General features: G+C 32.8%; 1 protein-coding gene across 1 annotated transcript in view; it reads right to left on the minus strand.

The window, feature by feature from the left end:
* Positions 1–22,758, minus strand: part of LOC118190481 (uncharacterized) — a 113,588-nt gene that overhangs the window by 60,271 nt on the left and 30,559 nt on the right. Inside the window, exons 8-13 of the mRNA XM_085812436.1 lie at positions 17,727–17,814; positions 13,510–13,652; positions 6,771–6,839; positions 2,290–2,407; positions 1,427–1,672; positions 455–527 (exon numbers count right to left, since the gene is read on the minus strand). Coding sequence (XP_085668562.1) covers positions 455–527; positions 1,427–1,672; positions 2,290–2,407; positions 6,771–6,839; positions 13,510–13,652; positions 17,727–17,814 — 737 coding nt within the window. The remainder of the gene's footprint in view (positions 1–454; positions 528–1,426; positions 1,673–2,289; positions 2,408–6,770; positions 6,840–13,509; positions 13,653–17,726; positions 17,815–22,758) is intronic.

Here is a 22,758-nt window from a genome sequence, read left to right on the forward strand (position 1 = left end):
AAGAAAAGAATGTCTGAAATATCTTGCATGACCATTACCGGATCAAGGCTAGAATTTTAATAACAAAGCGATTCAGAATCAACTGTAACTGAGTTAATAAATGCGGTTTTAATAAGAGATTAAGAATCACTTGTAGAAATCAAAGAATGTTATCTGCGCAAGTTGCATTTGATGATGGTCTTGAATAATATTCTTATCAAGCCATTATGATCAGCGTTCAGTATTCTGCTATTTGAGGAATTTTAAGTTTTCCTTCACGTTTAATTACTTTTTACATAGAACTAAAATCAGTAAATATATTAATTTAAAAAAGTCTCTGGAACAGATTTTCACATTTACATCAAATAATAAATGCATTATATGTGCATACCTCATCAAATGTATTGTATTATGTTTTTAAATAAAATTGTGTAAATTTACATATACTATTTCTAAGCGCTTATAAATTACATACGTCTGTTTATTCCACAAAGGTGAAAGCCTATCCAGATAGCTGTAAGAACTTCCAGTGAAAGCCACTTTGTCCACTAAAATAGTAAATTCATTACATCAGATATAAAAGCTGAGAGAAAATTTCAAAAAATTCTAAGAGCAATTACAGTAAAAATTTAAAAAACAATTAATAACAGTTTCAGTAAAAAATTTAAAAATCTAATAGCAATTGTATTTAAGTAAAATTTCCAACTGAATCTTTTAGGACAATGAATGAGTAGGACGACAGGTTTTATTTTTTACAACTTTTCCCATAGAGGTCTTATTTATAAAGATAGAATTTTATTTCAATACGAGATATTATTTCATCTAAAAAAAAGGAAAGTTACCACTGATCTAACGATACTGAATCATCAACGGATAGCAAAACCATTTAATAGATTTAATATGACAACTTTCGCTTTAATTTTAATATAGAGGGGAAAAAAGCAAGAAGTTGTAATATGTCTAACATTTGCAAGAAAATTTACTGTTAAAAATTCCAAAACAAGTCAAAGCAGTGAAAAAAAATTAAAAGTGTGATGTTATTAACTTTTATCAAGGGGACCATTTTATATTAAAATTAAGCATCTAGTTATTTAACATTTTAAAATATTCGGGGATGAAAACTCAATCCATATATAATTTTAAAACTTTAAACAATTTCAAAAATAAATAATTTTATGGAAATTCCATTTCCTTTTTTACGAAGACAATTTCGTATTTCTTTAACTAAAATTAACTTTCGCACACCTTAATTATTTTTTGCAAAGATTTACTTGATAAAGAGAATAAAATATCATATAGGTATTTGACAATAAAATTTACTTTTCCATTAATTTCTATGATTTAATGTTTATTATTTTGTATAGCATTATAAAAAGTGATATTGTTATCTAACTCAAATGTGAACTATTTTAATTCAATTTACAAAACCGATATTAAGTTTACTTACGTTTGTTTAAATCGCCGTAGACTTCTTTAGTTATGACTACTCGGCCCTTACTTTCTTCTTCTTTTTCATTTTCATCTTCATCCTCACCCTCATCTTTATCCTCATCCTCATTAGTCTCTCTTTTTCTTCTTTTTCGCTCTTTATCTTCGTAGTCATCACCATCTTCTTCCGCAGGATCAGGAGGAAATGATATTGGTTCATCTGCAGCTAAGACGTCGTATAACATGGATCTGCGAATATCTGTAACTAAAAAGAGCACGGTTTTGCAGATTTTCGAAGAATCGTCATAAAACATAAAGTCATGTAATGTATTTTTATAACATAAGATAAAAATATATAAATAAAAATTTTAACTTTAATTTGCAATAGTTTCTTAACTCTCCATTTTAATTTGACTATTTCCGCTTTCTGTCCTAAAAATAGTAACTGCTTATAATAAATCTCTAAACATCTCCATTTCTAAATTAATCCAAGTTAAATGACATAACGTTAGTGATTCAGACATTTTCAAAGAATACGATTTCAGTTGGCAATGGAACTTTTTATTAAAATCCAATACGAATATTAGGAAAATTGTAAAGGGAACTGAAGTCATTTCTATTTCAAGCTTAACATAAATTAGCAAGCAAGAAAGTGAAGCTTTCCTGAAATCTGTAGGGCTTTTTAGCAGCCATTAAAAAAGTAATCTCGACTATGAAATAAAACTTAATTTTACTTTATTATTTAATTTTAAAACATTTAACCTCAGATTACTGTTTTAATTGAATTATTACAAATTATGTTAATTTTTATTTATAATTCACATTGGTATCACATTGGTATACATAATAGTTTTAATAAACGTTTGATGAATATAAACTTACCGATATTAGTTGATTTAACCATCAATTTCAAGGGTTCTTTTCCAGTATCTGTCTGTTTTGCTTTCTGAAGCTGGTACGCACTCACTTGATTAACGAAGTCGATCGACGATTTACCTTGCTGTCAATTATGAAAACTGAATAATTAATAATTAATCATTTAAAATTTTTGTTGAAATAGTATTTTTAAGAAAAGATTGCTTTCCTGGGGAAAAGTAGGTTAGTAAATTGTGTTTGTAAAGGATGTGTGAATTAAAACTCATACCAATTTTACCAGATGAACAAATTTGTAATAATTGTATGGATATTGCTCTATTTTTCTGCTGTGTGTTGCTAAAATATTAATTTAATCATTAATAATAATAATAATAATAGTATCCTTAATAATATTCTTTTCTGTGTATGGATATGTACGTGTGAATATACTTTGTTAGATAAAGTGTATATTGCTGCATATGAAAACTGTGCTCAGAAAAACTGAATATTGAGATGCAAATCATATTCATAAGCATATTTGCCTGAAGGAGCCTAACTACTGCAGACAGGTTTGATTTGGTTTATTTAGTTATGGAAAAGCACACGGAGACTATTTGCCTAAGAGTAAGGATGACTTCGTTTTAAGGGAAACTGGCTCTCATTCTCGTTACACATGACCAAAACAACGAAAACGCCCATACACCTAATCCGTTTGTAAGGATTCGAACTCCAGTCGAACTAGCACTGTTCATCGACTCCAACCACTGATGGGAGATCAGCCGAAGAATCATTGCTTGCGCCTTGTTGTCTCAAGAATTCTTCTATCCCATTACATCGCATTTACTTCAAACTATACATAGTAAACCTTCCTTCGAAAGAAACGTAAGTATTTAAGCCATTTTTAACTCAAACATACTACAGATAAGGACAAAATTAACTGATTCATCCCTCACACTCCAAACGTTCAAATATGCAGAGCCTAAAGATTACAATCCACAGTCTTCGATGAAGTACGAGATAGACTTCATTTTCATGTGGCTCTGAAGCTTTTGATTACACGATTTGAAGAAATTAAAAATTCCAATTGATATTCTCAGAAGCTGCATCATCTCTTTAAATATAGATCTCGCCGCCCTGATAGATATACTGCTCAGCGTTGCTGGCTGCCGTATCCTTAGGTCAAGTTCGAATCACGGAGGCGGCTTGGCTGTAAGTAACTGTGGTGTTTCTTTGTTATATGGAGGCATTTAAAATGCATGTAGAGCCGAAAGCCTTCTCGAGTGGTGTGTTGTAGGAAAGGAGGAGCGGGAGGCAGCTGAACCCGTCTTTCGAGGGAGTTTTTATTCAAGCTTTGGACGGAAGTGGAAGTAGTCATTCTGTCACCAACGACAGATACAACCATACTCTACTATAAAATTCGTAAGCTTGTAATTTTACTATCAGATAAGTGAGATATGTTGCAACAATTATTGATCATACATGCATATTTCTAGTCGCAAAGATTTTTTTAAAAAATTAAGTACAGAAATTTATGAAAGCACTCTCGACATTACAAGTAGAAGCGTTCATATGTATGAAATCAAAATTTAGTTGACCCAGTAGAGCATATTAATTTAATCGGGAAACATTACAGCCACCCAGACGATATAGTGCTAGAGGAGTTTGCTGCGATACTAAGGGCGCGGGTTCGAATCCTAGAGAAATGGCTGTAATTTTCCATCCCTCCATAGGAGGTAACGGTGGCCCACTTATTAGGTGCTTCCACAATAAAGTGGTCACGGCTTCTGGCTTTAGTAGTGGTCAAGCCTATGTAGACTAAGTGCCCGCCAAAAGGGCAAAAAAATTCCAACCTCTTATGTGAACGATATTTGTAAAGATAAGGAGCAAATGATAATTTTAAGTGCGCCAGCTATGAGTTTAATAAGGGAAATTACATACAGTTCGATATTATTAATTTACAAAACCAGGATATTTTGCATTAACTACATTTAAAAGTTGTAGAGATTTCTTTTATTTATTTGAGCCATAAAACATGAGAATTTAGTTGTACTCTCGTTGAGATTCGAAACACGGAACTTCCAGTTGTTACGTAGATGGATGTGCATACCACTTACACCGTAAACATATGCATAAGAGAATGCGATTATTCCTAAAAACAAGGTTTAGAACTTTTCATATTTAATTTACAAAAATATAATGACTATTTCGTTAACTAATACGAGTAATGGCCTGCTAGAGCCACGTTAAAAGAGATCTTTTATTAAATTTAAAGAATCATTCCACCATAATGACGAATAATATTTTCTTAAAACTATCCGTATTTTGAGAAACGTAATAATTGGATTCTGTCTATAAGGAACTTACAGCCACATATGCTTAACCTTCTATAAATTAATCGATTCTGATTTGCCTTTTACAGTATAGTACAAGAGTTTATTGCCAAAACTGTGTAAGTAATTTTCTGAATTCTTCGAAAAAGATGAATTTAAGATTTCAGACTAAGTTACTGAAACACCCTTTAATTTCTAACTCATAATAATTATATATGACATAGAAAATAATTTGCTATATTTACATATAAATATTATGAAATATGTTTTTGGAAAGATTTAAACCCTTTTGATCTAAACGTTATACTAAAACATTAAAATTCTCTTGGCAAAAACCCTTTACAAAAAAAAAAAAAAAAAAAAAAAAAAAAAAAAAAATTATCGTCAACAATTCATCATTTTAACGAACGAGTTAATATGACATTCACCTCTCTGAGACGTTTGTAAATGAAATACGGATCCCAGTTTAGCCACAAAAGGCTATGCAGTCTCCTACTGATATTTTGGATCCATGGATTCCCGAATAAAAACTTCATGGATCCAAGAATCCATGGAGTTTTCCTTACGAATTTTTCTTTTATTTCCTCGAAATAAAATGGCCATATCAGCCTACTTGTTTCGTTTTGTCAAGTATCCGGTGTCCGTGCAGCAAAATCCAATTTATTATTCAAACTACTATGCTTACTATAGCGGGGTCAGCACTGTGTGAAGTCGCACTATGCCAAGTATTCCTGTATATGAGTAAAATTTATAGAAGATAGGCAATCCAGTTATTCATTCATTACATATTCTGACTTATGTGATGTTTAGCAGACTTAAGTGATGTTTAGCAAGCATTTCTTCTATCTCTAAAATATGCACAGTTTTCATAAAATTTATTTACCTGCCGTTGAGGGCTTAAGAGGCTGACTGGTAACCTGGAACACAGAGTGTGGTTTTGGCACCGATGTAAGACTTGGCTATATGGATGTTGCGTTTTCCCCTTCTTTATGGGTATAATATCAGTTTTTCTCTTATGATGCACATTAAACAACATTTTGAATGATGAGAGGATTAGATGGCCAAGGAAAAAGGCCATAATTTGTTACGAACGCTGAACCAGCAAGTGTCCGGTCGTTTAGATGATAATGTATAAATAAAAAATAGATTCTTTGAATTCATAAATGTGTCGTGCCATTTTTATTCTTTCATAGTAATGTTAAAAATCGATAGGGATCTCCACATATATTTTATAATGAAAACTTTATTTGTTTTGATCGTATTTTATAAACGAAATTCGCTTCGTTATGTAGAAGAAGAGAGAAAGTGCTGTATAGGACATTGTTACCTGCAGTAAGTAGTGCATAATACAAATATAATAGTAATTCAATATTCAATATGATAAAAGTTTGGTTTTTTAGTCATGTTGTAGAGACATTAGGTATTTTTTGGAAGCAGAAGTGTAAAATGAGAAACGCCTTCGCCGAGAATCGAACCACGGACCTCTAAAATACGCGCCCAGCGTACAGACCACACTACAAAGGCATGATAAGATGGCGGGAGACCTTATAAAGTTGTACCTTAAGTAAAATACCTTATAAATAATAAATTATAAAGTAAAATACCTTATAAATAATAAATTATAAAGTAAAATACCTTATAAATAATAAATTATAAAGTAAAATACCTTATAAAGTTGAATAAAAATATGACTAAATTCTCAGCTTAAGTATAGAATTTATTTATTTCTTTATTTAACCTTAATATTTCTTGAAATGCTGGGATAATATTTACTCACGTTAATTAATTTTAATCTGATTTTTAGATATTTCGTAAAAAATAGAGAGAGAACATTTTAAGGTACAGCTTGTTGTACTCTTAAAACCTCATTATGTATGTAGGCATTTTAGACCTCATAGGTATGTAATAGAGGCAGAGGTTACTTTTGTTGTTCTTTCTTTAAATATATTCAGAGATATACAACTATAACAGGTTAGTAACTTTAGAGATAATTTCTTGATTACAAGATTTAGTTTCTTCTACAAGAAGTCTCACCATCCGTTACAGAACATGACAGGAAAATTCATTTTACTACTGATCTTCTAGTATGTAAAAATGGCCATACAGTAAATTACAGTCCGATTAGTATCAATAGTATAATGAACTCGTAATAAATGACTTCAGAATTAATGAACTTACGTTTTGTATACTTTGCCATCCAGTTTCGTACTTTTGATCCAAGAGGTTGCTTGTCAAATCTTGTATCGCCTGTGGGAATAAATTATAAATATTATGAAAAACGCAATCTTCAAAGAAATTATAAAAGAACCCATTAAAAAACATATTCTTGGAAAAAAGTTATAGCCATAGAGGAAGGGTTTTCTATTTAATTAAATGCCTCTACCAGTCACTTAGCTTTTAACAGTACCTTACCGTGATGGCGAATTATTGACTTTTCCTTGAATCTGATTATGAAAAAAAAAGATATAGAAATTAAAATATTTATTTAACTTTATTTTTTCACTGCTGGTGAGTTAACATAAAACATGTTAAAACACAAAATTTGCCGTATATTTCGGCGCATAACACTCACTTTTATTACAAAAAACGAGATCTAAAGTTAAGGAAATGCGTTATCCGTCGGATATAAAAATAATAGAATTAAAAATAAGGAAAAGATGAGCATACAAAAATTTTATTTCTACATGTACCTGAACGCCGTTACTGGATATTTTGGCGATTTTCTAGAACCCAGTTTGTAACACTTTCTTCTAGGATAAGCGATTTTGTTTCCTTTCTGTAAAGCTCATGCATTATTTGGAATGTTAATTATAGTTAATTCATTTTTCTACTATTCATGTATAGAGGTTTCATCAATGCCAAACATCCTTGCTGCAGTCCGATTTCCATTTCCTTTCGTAAAGTGAATGACTTTGCATTTGAAACCAGCACCATATTTCGTTTGGCATGATCCAAATTTACTACTAAAAGCAACACTAGATCAATTGTATTTTAGCTAAAGTAAATGCTATTTACACAGCAAATGCTATTTACAAATTTCCCATTTGCTATAAATGGATTTAGGAAGGAGTTACAAGTAAAAATTAAAAATGAGGGAATCAGGTGTGCGAATAAGATGGTGAGCAAATGCTATTTACATATTTCAGAAACAAATTCTATTTACATATTTCTCATTGGTTACAAATGGATTTAGGAAGGAGTTACAAGTAAACATTAAAAAAGATCGAATTATTTTCCATCCGAGAATGACAAACGATCATTCGATATGACTATCGTAGAGACTGAGTGTAAGTTCGCTCTACGAGTCTGCCACGTCTCTCGGCGACAGCGCATGCGCTAATGACCAGTCAACATCAATGCTGGGAGTATATATTTTAGCGGGAATATTTAAGCTGCATTATTTTGTAACAAAATCTTTCCGAACTCCACAATCAATCAGTACTGAGTGAAATTTATTATTCAAATTTACTAAGCATACTATAGCGGGGTCAACACTGAGTGATGTCGCACTATACAAGGTATTCCTGTATATTAGTAAAATTCATAGAAAATCGGCAATCGCTCATTCAATTATTCATTATCTTTAAGGTACAAATTCTGAATTAAGCGATATTTAACAAGCAGTACTTCTATCTTTAAAATATACATAGTTTTTATAAAATTTCTTGACTACAGAAAGAGAAAACTTCCCACTCCTAATTCCAAGAATTCATTAGGGCTAGAAGTACATTCGTATCCCAAATGTTTTCTCCCTTTTCTCGAAACCCTCAAATAGTATTCTTGTACATATCTGCACTGAATACAACCCAACTTCTTAAGAGAATTATTTACTCCCTCAAATATTTTCTCCCCGCCCATACTGTTCCTCTTATCGCTTGTCAGTTCAATATACTATTGTTCCAAAGCATTCGAAAGAATGATTTTAAAGGGTAACAGCATCGCACATATATCTTTTAGCTTTCTTTGCGACTAAAAGGTTGAGCGTTATACGGCAAATGTGCTTAAAAATTAAAATGCCTAATTTGAAATTACAGGTGCATGATACGCCGGAAGATACGGTAAGTCTCCTTGACTTAAGAGTCAATTGACTTTCAGTTATTGGCTGGAACATGTAATAAAATAATCAGCTACATTATCAGTTCTTACTTGCAGCGACAACATAACTTCGGTGGACAGTTTAGTCTATAAAAATTTGCACTTAATCATGCAGCTCCACCCGCTAGAAAAGGCCGATGACGGCATCAAGAACCAAAATTCTCTGCAACAAGTAATGCCGTTCACGGTTCTTCTTCTTAAACCATGCCCCTTAGTTTAAATTGCTACAAAAATTTGTATAAAACTTTAGGCTGAATGAATATGTAACGACACGAGCCATAATAAAAGCTCTAAAATGCATAGTAACTGTTAGTGAAATTTAAATGAAATATTAGAAACTGATCCTCGATAATTTAGGCATCAAATTTCCCGACTTTATACAGAAACATTTTGATTTGACTCCTTCTTCCTTAACATATTTTCACCCTCGAATACTTAATAATTAATAATTTTAATTAATAATTTTCTGTACGAGCAGCATATGGAAATTTAGATTTCATTTTTTAGAACTCTTTCCATCCGCAGCTGACATGAGACTGCTTACGCAACGTTTTGCACTTCATTTGAGTAGACATTAAAATATAACTTTTAAGTCACTATTTAAGTAACTAAAGCTCCTAATGACTTTTTCGATATTTATATTACATGAATAGGCACACATATATATTTATAATGCTAATTTAAAGTGGATGACTTAGAATACGATTAATGATTTTATGTTCATTCGTCCTGTTCTAAAGTGTAGCACCTCTTATGTAGCACCTGTATTAGCAGTTAGCACCTGTATGTTTTCAAGGTGAAAACATCTCTTTAATCGTAACAAAACATTCTTGAATAAAACGTAAACATGACCCAAGGCTTTTCTTGTTTTCGAGTCATTACATTAGTGCTTTATACAGTGTTAATTCGAGTACAACTGAGAAGCGACAGACAACACTTCAGTACTACGGAGAAGTTGAGAAGAATGCTTAGATTATAGTATAGAAGTTAGATAGTTCTTTATTTCTATTCGTTAATTAATGATTTTCATTTGCAACATTTAAGATTATTATTGGCTAAATGATTTTTGCAGTCATATTCTTTAAGTAAAATAAATCCCATGTATTTATATATTAATTACATTTATGCATATATATATATATATATATATACAGGGTTATCCAAATTAAACTTCCCCAACTCAGAGGCCTGTGTATGATAATGTGATGAAATTTTAAAAACAGACACTTCAGATCATGCGCTCGAGATTTATTACACAAAAAAATTAGTACAAGAAGTTGCCGATAGGTGGCGCTGTAACACTAGTAATGTGTCTATTGCAGCAGCGTGATTTGCAGAAATAAAGCTTCTGTGCAACGTATCCAAAAGACGAGCCCTACAAAAGTGGAAGACAGGCCTTGCACAGGCAGATGTTTCCAGCTCGCTGATGCACAATGGCGACTTTGAAACACAAAGCTCTGTTAGTGAAACTTTTCTACTAGAATGAAGAGAACTCCTGTGCTGCGATAAGGGCATTCCGTCGGCTGAAGATCTTACGCCGAGGACCAATGACACCACGCGCTCTACGAGACATGATGAAGAAGTTCGAAAGAACGGGGCAGCTGAAAATTTTACCAGGTAGAGGACGACAGGTTGTGGAATCTGCACGCGTAGAAGACGTTGCTTTGGCGGTCATGGACCCCCACTAGCCAATCGCCACATGGTGTTGTCAGAGTGCCAACTGTTTCTCGTACTGTTGATATGCCCTATACGACCGTCTGGCGTGTGATGCGTCGAATCCTCGGTTATTTTCCTTACAAAATCCATAGTCATCATCAGCTGTCCGACGGGGATCCTGTAGTTCGGGAAACATTTGCGTTGCACTTCCTTGCCAGATTGGAAGTCGATGCTGCTTGGCCGTAGAACATCCTTTGGACGGATGAGGCCCAATTTCACCTGAATGGTCAAGTGAATACGCACAATTGCCGCATTTGGGCAAGTGAAAACCCACGCGCAATCCATGAAGTGCCCTTGAACCCTCCAAAGGTTACTGTATGGTGCGGTTTCACTGCAACATTCGTCATTGGGCCTTATTTTCTTGAAGAGGTGACTCCAACAGGGTTCAAAACCTGCTTTGTCACAGGAAAACTGTATCAGGACATGTTGACAACGTTTGTGATCCCTGAACTGCAACAAGTGGCCCCCTCCAGGACACGATATTTATGCAGGATGATGCATGCACCTCCCCATATTCTTCGTGGCGTTCAACAGGTGTTACGGGCAACTTTTACCGATGCACGTGTGATCAGCCGATGTTTCTCTACAGCTTGGCCTCCCCACTCGCCTGATTTCACGCCATGCGACTTTTGGTTATGGGGATTCTTAAAGGATCGGGTCTACCGATCTTGGCACATCTGAAAGATCTGCAGATGTGCCATCTGAAAGATGTGCCAGCGACCTTGGCACATCTGAAAGACGCAATTATTCGACATGTTCGTGGAATTCATGTAGACTTACTGCGTTACGCTGTGGAACACCCTACTTTGCGAATGGAAAGAGTTGTGGACAACCATGGCACACATATAGAACATTTGTAGAATGTCTTGTTGATCTGCAGCGCCACCTATCGACAAATTATTGTATTAATTTTTTTTTGTTTAATAAATTTCGAGCGCATGATCTGAAGTGTCTGTTTTTAAAATTTCATCACATTATGACCCATACAACACTCTGCACAGGCCTCTGAGTTGGGGAAGTTTAATTTGGATAACCCTGTATATTTGTACACAAAAGGAAAACATAATATATATAGAATTAATAAAAAAAAGTTTGCAAACTATCCGATGGCACAAATTAAAAGCAATTGATGAAAAACTTGTAAAACATAACTGAAATAAAAGTAAATTAATGAAAAAATAAAATAATTATAATTAAATGTTAAGGTTTCATAATTAACAATAAATAATAATTGATAATTCCTTTGTCAAGCAGCAGACCAAAAATTATCAGTCGAACCATGTTTTTGAATTATATCAGGATTACAAAACAAAATAATCACAGAAATTCTCTTTTAAATTAAAATTTAATATAATTAAATGAGACGACATTAATAAAAAATTAAGGTAATTTAAGAATTATTAAGAAATTTTAAAAAGGAGTCATGAAGATATAATTTGCGCCCTAACATTTTTAGTCTGTGCCTTCTTGTTGGATAATTTGCCACACTTGGTTGATATTCATATTAAACTATATCTTATATCTTTCTTAATTAATTAATTTCGCAGAATTTTGTGCTACATTAATAATTTTTATTCATTAAATAGTCTTCAGTTTCTAATCTCGCTCTCTTTCTCTCTATATATAAAACAAAAGAATGAAATAAAATATATAGAATGACTATCAATTCAAAAAATGGCGATCTATATTATTTAAGTATTATCTTATTAATTAAGTATTTCAACTGATTTGGCATTATATAAACACATTTTTGTTTTCAATTTTTTCAGCAGTATTCTTCCATTCTTTTCCCATCACATATTCCAGTTCAGGTTTTGATGAAATGTTATATTTAATATCACCTACTTCTAATTTTTGTAAAATATATTTTATTGTATTCAACTCGAGTGGGATGCCATTTTGATCAATTCAGGACAATCACAGGAGCAATCATAGGCGCACATTTAAAGCGGCTCATTTAGGATCATTAGTTAGCAGTTTTTGATACACATTTTGGTTTGCAAGTTCCTTTTTTTTCAACGCTTATTTTAAATGGCCATTATGATATTAATAAAAAAAGCAGTTTACCTACCTACAGGTGCATTTTCACAGTGCTACTTTACACTTAATATTAAAGTGTTCATTTTTTTTTCTCGCCAGAGATCAAAACAACCATTTAATAGGAAAATATTGAATTTACTCTCAGCCACAAAGAACGACTTGATCCTTGCGTTGTAAACGTCTACCTATGATCCTTTTCTGAACAGATCTTGACCATTTTTTACATTTGTTCGTTAATTATTCTTACTTATGAAAGGATTTTTGTGGTGAAACGATTAGGAGTCTGGCTAATCTAATCACTCTTTTCACAATCACACAAGTGAAACTGACGTATGAAATCTTTTATCAAAGTCTTCAGAAAGTTTTTTAGCATTTAGGATCTTCTGAAAGTTTTTTGTGCATAAAATGCTTTTTCAACGTAAATTTCAACGTAGTTCATCCCTTTTTTCCTTATTTCTTATTCTTTCATTCCGTTTCTATTCTTATTTTAGAAATACAAATTCTTAAGTTTGTATTCCTAAAATGTTAATTTTACAAAATTAACAATTTTTGAGCTTTAATTAGAGCGCCCTTTTGACACCCCTTGTGGCCTTTAATGCTTTCTTGAAACACACTAAAATGTAATTTTTTTGTAGAGTAATTTCTCAAACCCAAAGTCAAACAATATTTAAATTTTTGCCATATTGCCAAAAGAGAAAGAACACAAGAAGTTACATTTTAAATTTCTCTGGGTATTAAGAGTGTCCCAAGGCGTTTTGTCGAATGATTGTGACTGCGGATAAATTTTTAATTTTGAAAGATTGTTAAATAATGAGCTTGATAAAATTTAGTAAAATTTAGAGTTATTTAATATTTAATAAACAATAGAATTATTTTTGTTATTTAAAGTATTAAAAATCTTAACTTAAAATTTGAAAAGTTATTTTCAATGAAATGTCTCAAAGTACCATCAGAACCATCCTAATTTAATTTAATTTAATTCACTTACGCACTATTTTTATAGACAACAAAAACGATTATAAAAAGATTTAGTTAAATAACAAAAGCAATAAAATGTATACATTACCATTAAATTTTCTAGATCTTTTACTTTCAAGGAATCCGGTTTATCCCAAGTCTTCTCCATTATGTTTTCAATTATTTTAATTAGTGTTTTAATTTCATCTATATTTCGATTGTCAGCATTCTCATCTTCTTCATCTGCACTACCTGTATTGAATTTAGGCGTTCATTATGTAGGTTTTATTTATATAATGATGCAAATTTATACAATTTTAATACATAACACTTTAAGTTACAAATTTGAACTTTTAGAGCAAACATTTATAAAATTAATTTCTCCTGAGGTGTTACAAACTCCTTTTCTAATAAATACATTTAGAAATTAAGAGAAATTTTCAAAGTGCAAATCAATGCTTCATGGAAGCTCCGATGAAACTGTGACTTAGGATACTCAACAAAGTTAAAATCTACTGTTCAATATAATTTTTTTAAGGATAATTTATATATATATATATAGCTCATATATATGTGTAAGATAGGAAATATGAAAGCAAACTTCTAAATTTAATTCACTATAACCTCTTTTATTTCATTTGGGAACTTCATCTCTCTGTCCTAAAAATAGCGCTGTAAGTCTAAACTGCGTCATTCAAATTAATCATGCGATCTTACGTAACCGTTAATGCAGATGTCTCTTGACCAATCACTAAATTGAAAACCAATACTAAAAACTGAAACTTTTGGCTCCCTCTCCCCTTTCTATGAACTGATACGTCACTTTTGCTTGTGCTTTTCTCTTGGCCAGACGTCTTTCTGCAATCATGTGTGTGCTGCTATATTCGCTTCTATGGCAATAATATAAAAATTGTAAATATTCTTTAATAGGCACGAGTAGAGTGCCAAGTGAATTGTGGCCACAAAATGAGAATTTAAATAAGAAAGGAATTTAAGCCGGCTCGACTGCTTCTCCTTCAAAATGGATGGACGCTCTAAGCGTCAAGTATCTACGCCATCAGGATTTCTGCACATAGTGCTTTCAGAATTTGTGCTTACATTACAATAAAATGGTGCAGCCGGTAATCCATTGGGGTTTCCACACATAGGTTCGAATCCTACCGGCTGCTCCATTTTATTGTAATGGAATTGTGGTTGGATGACACGACATGAATGGTTTGATCGTGAATGCGGTACAAACTTGCATTAAAATTTCCGATGAAACAGGACTCCCATTATTCACTGTGAACATAACTTAACAAACTGGTGTAGAATTTTTCATAATTAGAACTGGCACAAGAATGTAATGACAGAACACTTTTGGAGGCACTAAAATAAGAACACTGAGACGTAGATGCGTTGAAATACTAATTGCGTAGATACTCGATGCTTAGAGCGTCCAGAATTGAAGAAGAAGCAGTCGAGCCGGATTAAATTCCTTTTATTTATTTAAATTCCCCCTTCTGTGGCACAATTCACTTGACATGTGTGCCCATTAAAGAACATTTACAATTTTGATATTATTAAATAAAGTGAATATAGCAGAACACACATAATTGCAGAAAGACGTCTGGTCAAGAAGAAAGTGCAAGCAAAAGTGACGCATCAGTTCATAGAAAGAAGGGAGGGAGTCAAAAGTTTCAGTTTTTAGTTTTGTTTTACAATTCGGTGATTGGTAATAAGGCATCCTTATTAAGGGTTACAAAAGATCGCATGATTAATTTGAATGACGCAGATGAGACTTACAGCGCTATTTTTAGGATAGAGCGATGAAGTTTCCAAGTGAAACAGAAAATAAAAGAGGTTATAGGGAATCAAATTTAGAAGTTTGCTTTCATATTTTTTATCTTACACATTCCCCCTTTCAAAAAGAAAAAGGCGGAGCGACAGAGATTCCTTTTTGAGAGAAAAAGCATTAGAGTAGCAAAACATGAGATATGTAATTTTGAAACATACAAAATATAATATTAGCTTTTCAACAATAAAACTATAATTGGCGCCACTAAATGCTATTTTTAAATATGAAATTAAAAATATAGATAATTAAAATACATAAATGAAAAAGATTTTGTTAATTATCTTAGTAATCTATTAAACTTTTGGTTCCACTAAATTTAAATTACTTCCAATTTTTTAAAGTCAAAACTACAATTTTTTCAAACAAAAGCAGGAGTGGCCCCGTTTGAATAAATTCTTCAATCCTATATATTACGAAATATGAAAGTAATTGTAAATAATTACGAACACATAAATGAAAATGATTCCATTGTGTAATTTTATAACCCATTAAATTTTAAATTCAGTAGCTTTATAATTCAATAGCAACAACTTCGTAATATTAATAGATAGTACTTTCAAATTAGAAAACACTATGAAATGGTGGCGAAATTAAATGATTAAAACAACTAATTTTAGTAGCGCCATTTAAAAAATAACTTACCAGCTAAAAGCGGTATTTCACATACTGCATCATTACCCTACATTCTTTCATACAAGTAACTGGAATCTTAAAGTTTTGGAAATGCCCGAAACTTTCAGATGAATCACGGTTTTCTTTGACTTTCTACTTAGTCTTTTTTTTTTCTTTTGAAATATTTTGCACAAAAATTGTAGTATTGGATTCAAATTTCTTTTTGCCCTTGGAGTGAGAAAATCGTCTCACAAACTGCTCGACACTTACTGTTGTATCTGTGCTTTTAAAATACATTTATAATATTTCTCTGCATTAGTATAGTATTTCAAAACACGTTTAATCTGTTGAATATGAACTCAATTAGAGTTTTATTATTTCTGGTCTTATTCGTTTCACTAGTCATCCTGCATTGTTGAATTTTTTATTCCATTGTCTCTTACTTTTGAATTTTGTATTCTATTGTTTACCTAGTATATTCGATAGAATTTAAATATGAACTTAAGAAGCAGTTTTTAGTATTTAATTCCATTATTCACTGCGTTGAAAAATTTGAGATTATTTTTTAGGTTAAGATTTCTATGCTGGGAATATAAATTTTATTTGAAAATATGAAATTTGTTATACTTGTTCATAACATCGTCAATAAAATTAAGAATGCTTTAGATAATATAGACGAAACTCTTCCTATATTGTAATTCCCTCTTCCGCCATTCCTCTTCTGTTGGAGCTATATTAAATTACTGAAATGTTTTCTTTGGGTCTTCTCCGTGCTAAAAATGGCCATTTGAATTCAATGTACTGAATTTTTTATTAAATGTCCTTTCTTTCCAGCATTAAGAAATCTTATTTCTCATACATTCAAGATTAAATTTTTGCCTTTTTTATTGAAATGGTATTTTTTCATCTAACACTTGGCCAGTATGTCCAAAATATCAAATTGCTCTTTTGATAAACCTTCAATTAATAATTAATTGGAATTATTTATAATTGTTCCACAAGTTCTAGAGCTATTGTCTGTTACTAAAAAATAAGCTCTTCAAGATCTTAGCAACCCTTCTCTTATTTACGACTGTAACGTGTGTCATCATCACCGCACAGAGGAAATTAGAGGATTTTATCAATTTAGACGATTCGACCTTTTTTCTGCAGTCGTTATTGCCATGGTTATGAGTCAAGTTTGGTGGGAAGAAAAGCCTATTCTAAAGCACCAGACTATGGTTTAAGGAATATATACTCTGATAGTAATATAATATATTTGACAGTATTAAGGTGTATTCCACAGAATAGCCTTGATGGCTTCCTCTTTCTTCTTGCATTCTGAATTAGAATGCAAGAAAGCATTCATTGACATTAACATTCATTAGCATCATTAGCATGAATTAGATAATGCTTTGAATAATGTATTATTACAAACAAAGATAATAACTGCCTAATTAACGTTTTCGTTAACTTTTAAAACATTTCACAAGGAAAACTTTCCAGCCTTATAATCAATTTTTTTTTGCAAATCAAACTAGAAATTTAATATTGTAAATATCTTTTTTTTACTTTCCTAAAACAGTTTCTCCTAATTTTTGGAACCTGTTTTTCATATTTAATAATTTTACACAAAATAATTGACTGCAATATTCGAAAATTGCTTTCAAATTCATTTTATTTCATTATCGTAACTTTAAAGACATTGTTGGCTGTAATTTGAATTTCAGAATGAACAACGGATAATGTATGATATTATTTCTCGAAAAGACAGTTTCATTTCGAAATCTTTGAGCTCACATAGGATAACAGAACACTTACTATTCAGTAAATTTTTACACTTTCTGGAATACAAATAGCTCTGATAGATATACAAGATATACAAAAACAAGCCATACCTGCTGGATCTTTCTCTATTTCAGAAAGAGCTTTCAAATGATCAAAAGCGTTTATTAATCCCTCGAGATTGTCAAATCCAGTGTTTTCCTGTAATGAAAAAGCATTTCAACCTCCATTCAAAACTATAAACCAAAACACTTAATTTGATCTTAAAAAGAATATCCATCAACTTCAATATTTTTAAAAATTCAGTTAAAGACCGTACTTTGATTTTTATTTGGTTTTCTTTTACCATTGCAAAGCTGAAGATAATGCCCACAAAATTTAACATGTGGATTAGGTAAAAGAAAATTCTATTTTAAATTTTAAATACATTTTACTCAGTCAGTAAATAGCACTGAATTTTAGAGGCATAACTAGCCAATATTTATGATCATAGTAGAAGTTTAAGAAAGAGAATACCCCCCCCCCCCAGTAAATAAAAATATTTTCGGTTATGATACTTTAAAAAACGAAAATTTCATTTCTTTTTCATGATTATGCATTTTAACATTTTACATGTATTTTCATTTAAGTATGAATACAGTGTAAAATACTGTTTAAAAGGTGAAGAAACAGGACTTAGAATCAGGATATCAGATAAGCCCAAAGGGGGTTAGTCTCGAAATGGCATTTTGGGTTAGTAACCCTTTGGTATAATACCCAATGGAGGTTATTCTCGAAACAGCATTTTGCGTCTGATCACTCACTTTTCAAATTGTTGCCACCAAATATTATCGACTTGTATTATATTTAACGAAATTAAACAATTAGTATTCTGCACGAATATATATATGTTTTTCGCACTGTGAAAAAACAACGATACCTAGAAACATCAAATTTTGAATAACGTAGTACTCCACTCGAATATGGGCACCTGCAAGCCCGAACCTTGAATTTCGAATTTGTTTTACTATTTATTTCATATTTTCAGTTTACTTATTTTGATTAAGAAATTCAACGATTTCAAGGCGAGCGATGGCAATGCACTGTGCGGAATATAATATTTTGACTCCAGCACGCAAGTTTGTCTATAGGAAATGTTTAAGAAGTGCTGTTTGTAAATATTTTTATCCCAAAGGTTTAGCCCAAATGCTCTCGAAGCACGTATGCATGTTTAAATGAAAAAAAGCTCCTTTGGGCGTAATATAAAATCTGAAAGCTTTCAGAATTTTTTTATTTATTTATTTTGTATAAAATCCTATACATAGTGCATCAATATAAAAGAAAAGGTGACACAGTGCAGTTTTCATGCCAAATAACGAACTGTAAATTCTATATCCAAGAGAGTATAAACCTTCCTTGACGCGATGACGTCAAATTAACCTAGCTTAGTATATAAAGATTTTCTTTAAAGCAACGTTATAAGCGGTTGCATTAAATATTCCTATTAATTATGAAAACGTTTTGCAGTGTACGTTATGTGAATTTTAGTCATTATATTAATAGTAAATTTATCGGTGCATTACTACTGATAGCAGTAATATTCTAAAACCGCATTTCCAAAACTAGAGACTTGGGATAACTTACGATTTGTGGTGAGTTTCTTTTTTAAACTTTGTACTTTTATCATTTTCACTTCTATTGAAATTTTCAATGCTTTTAAAATGATGCGCTATTAATTTCCATCATACATTTTCTAATCAAGCGAAATGTCAGTTTAACAGACTAAAAGCGCTAAATGTAATGAAAAGGATTTGGCTATTATTTATTAGTTAGCCGTCGTTAGCTGTTAATATTGATATAATGTCCTTGAAATCATTTAATGTTAATCATAACATATTTAAAAGTAGAATCCTATAGTACTCTGATAACATTAGTTTCAAAAGAAATGCGTCATATTTTCAAATTTATGTAAGCAGTCCTAAACACGGGTTATTAAAAAATAATTGTTACCAAACCTGTTTATAAAAATTAGTTCAGATAAACTAAATTATTCCTCATTTAACTGCATTGCTTATAGAAAATAATATTTTTGATTTGATTATCCCAAGAACAAATTGCAACTATGGAAAGTCAAAAGCAAGTAGTTAATCAAAAATTTATTACACAATTAATCGAAAATTTTATGAAAAAAGATATGCACAAATTCATTTTTGATAGGAAATTTCATTTTCTAAATATTTGTAAAGAAAAATTAGCGCAAAAGCAATGAACAGTAATGGCTCTTAATACAAGCAGGAAAACTGCAAAATATTCTGCAGCAATTTGTTTACAGAAACAATAAGATCATCAGCCCAAATGGGCGTTAGCTCAGAAGGGTTCTTAGTCTCAAGACGGCATTTTGTGCCAAATCACTTTTCGAATTGTAGCCACCAGAAATTATCACTCTGTATTATATTTTAATAAAATAAATAAAGAAAAATCTACATCAATGTATGTATGTTTTTCAAATTGTGAAAAAACAAAGGTACCTAGAGTCATCAAATTTTGAATTACATAGTCCCGAACATGGGCACCTGGAAGTCCGAATTAGGAATTTCGAATTGTTTTTATTCCCTATTTCATATTTTGTTAAAATTTAATGAATTTCTGATTAAAAAACTTGAAACTTTCAAAGCGAGAAGTGGCAACCCTGCAAGGAATAAGACATTTTTATCTCTAGCGAGTGAGACTGTCTATCGGAAATTCTACAGACTTGCTGTTTTTAAATAAACTGGTGTGCAAAACATAAGCAACAATGTGAAAATTTAGCAGATAGCCATGAAATTGCAGAAAAGGAGATCTGGAGATCAGTACAATGAATACGTAAGTCAGTAGGAACGTCATGCGTACGCAAATATCAGGAACGAAACGTCAGAGGCGACGTGAGCGTACACAAAACGCGTGATTGTCGGGACGCGCAGCTCAAAAGTAGAATAAAAGGAAGGACAGAGACGCAATTCAACATATTCGCTGCAAGTGCCAGTGAGTCAGTTCGTGAAATATGGCTAGAAGAAATCACTTGGACGACTTCAGACGTGGAAGAATGATCGGAATGCTGGAGGAGGGGCGTACTGTTAGCAGGATTAGTATTCCTCCTTACTTGCTTTGGAAACATTAACTATCCTGACTCGGAACAGGGAGCTTACTAAAGCTATGTTCAATAAATTTGGGAAGTAGACAATACACACAGGAAGGGTATACAAAACCCTTTATTTTTCTCTCTTTACAATGATTTCCGGAACTTCGGAATACAGAGACCAACCACTTGTGGTCTGAACGTAAGAATATAAAAATATTAACTAAACTCTAACTAAACTAACTTTGGATTAATAAACAAGTGCCTAACTCCAAGATTGGCCGTAAATTAACAAAAAGCCGTATGTAGTACAGAGAACTGCTAACACTACGATATAAATGTTTAAAATTATCACGAGTTTACGTTAAAATTATCACGAGGATTAAACCTCTGGCCTTGAAGGCAACCAGCAACCGAGTAAAACTACTATGGCAAGCGGCCTGCTTCTAATAACGCCTTCCTCTCTCTTGCTTGGCAAAAAGCCACAACTTAAGTACTTGGCGTTAGCAAGACAAATTTGCATAAATAAGTTAAAACTTTTAATTCTGGCCGGAAGTAGAAAATAAGAAGTGATAGTAAAGATTTAAAATAAAATAAACGTTAGTAAAACTTAGGATCCTTACACTGTCACCAGTGTAGCTGCAGAGTTCGGAATCAAGAAAAGTGTCGTTTTGCGCGCTTGAAAAGCGTTCCAAACCACAGATACAGCTGTTAGAAAGCTTGGTGGTGGCCGCCCGAGGACGACAACTGCAGGGGATGACCGATATATCATCCTGCAGGCGAAAAGAGGCCGACAGCAGTCAGCAAGCGCCATTGCTCAGCAACTCTGTACAGCAACGGGGCGACAAGTGTCGCGGTTTACTCTGGTCAGACGCCTTCACAAAGGGGGCCTATTCGCCCGCCGTCCTGAACGCTGCCTCCCGTTGAAAGTTGGCCACCGACGCCAGCGTTTACAGTGGTGCAGAGAGCACAAAAACAGGACAACTGATCAATGGAGTCGTGTCCTCTTTACGAATGAGAGTCGGTTCAGTACCAGAAGCGATTATCAACGCGTTTTGATTTGGAGAGAGGTCGGGACCCGGTTTTATCCCAGTAACATCAAGGAAAGACACCATAACGGTGGTCCTGGAGTTCTTGTCTGAGGAAGCATTATGTGGAACGGGCGAACTGAGCTCCACGTTTACGACAGAGGGTCTGTAACCGGGGATCGCTATTGTGAGGAGGTACTCCTTCCCCATGTGCGTCTGTTCCGAGGTGCCATCGGTCCAGACTTAATTTTTATGGATGACAATGCACGGCCACATCGGACTCTTGCTGTTGAGTAGCTACTGGAAAGTGAAGATATCACTCGAATGGATTGGCCAGCGTACTTCCCAGATTTAAATCCCATCGAACATGTATGGGATGCTTTGGGGAGACGCATTGCAGCACGCTTACATCCTCCGGAGAACACCCAACAACTCAAACAGATGCTGATTGAGGAATGGGCACTCCTAACGCAAGAAATGTTGCACCAACTGGTTCTGAGTATGCGGAGATGGTGCAAAGCAACCATTGCAGTGAGGGAGGGCATATCCCATATTAAGGAACATCTGCTTGTTGTTCTTCCTCTTGGATAGACAATCATGAGTCACGATACCATGCGTTCAATAAAGCTCGTTTTTGTTTGATTCCGTACCGTATGCATTGTATTCCTTTTTCAGCTCCGATGCTTTCGTCATCCTTTACGTACATAATGCTCTCCTTCATTTCTGCATTTCATGTCTCTCAGTTGATTTCTCGTGGAGTTATGGCAAAAAACCCTGCTGTTGCTTAAGTTTTGCACACCAGTGCACTCTTAGCACAATGTAGCGTAGCCCATGTGCCCCTCTCGAAACATGGATGTGTCTGTAAATGAAAAAATCTGCAAGCTTTCAGATATTATGTTATTTTTTTATTTATTAAATTCTATTTGTCAGCAATTAACCTACAAGAATGCTCAGTTTAAAACTGCTACTTGTACTAATAATTTAGATTCATCTAGCCAGAGATGAAATTTAGACACCTTAATA

This window comes from Stegodyphus dumicola, chromosome 3, assembly GCF_044657685.1.
Source record: "Stegodyphus dumicola isolate Sdum_Otavi_A_Nest chromosome 3, ASM4465768v1".
Lineage (NCBI taxonomy): Eukaryota > Metazoa > Arthropoda > Arachnida > Araneae > Eresidae > Stegodyphus > Stegodyphus dumicola.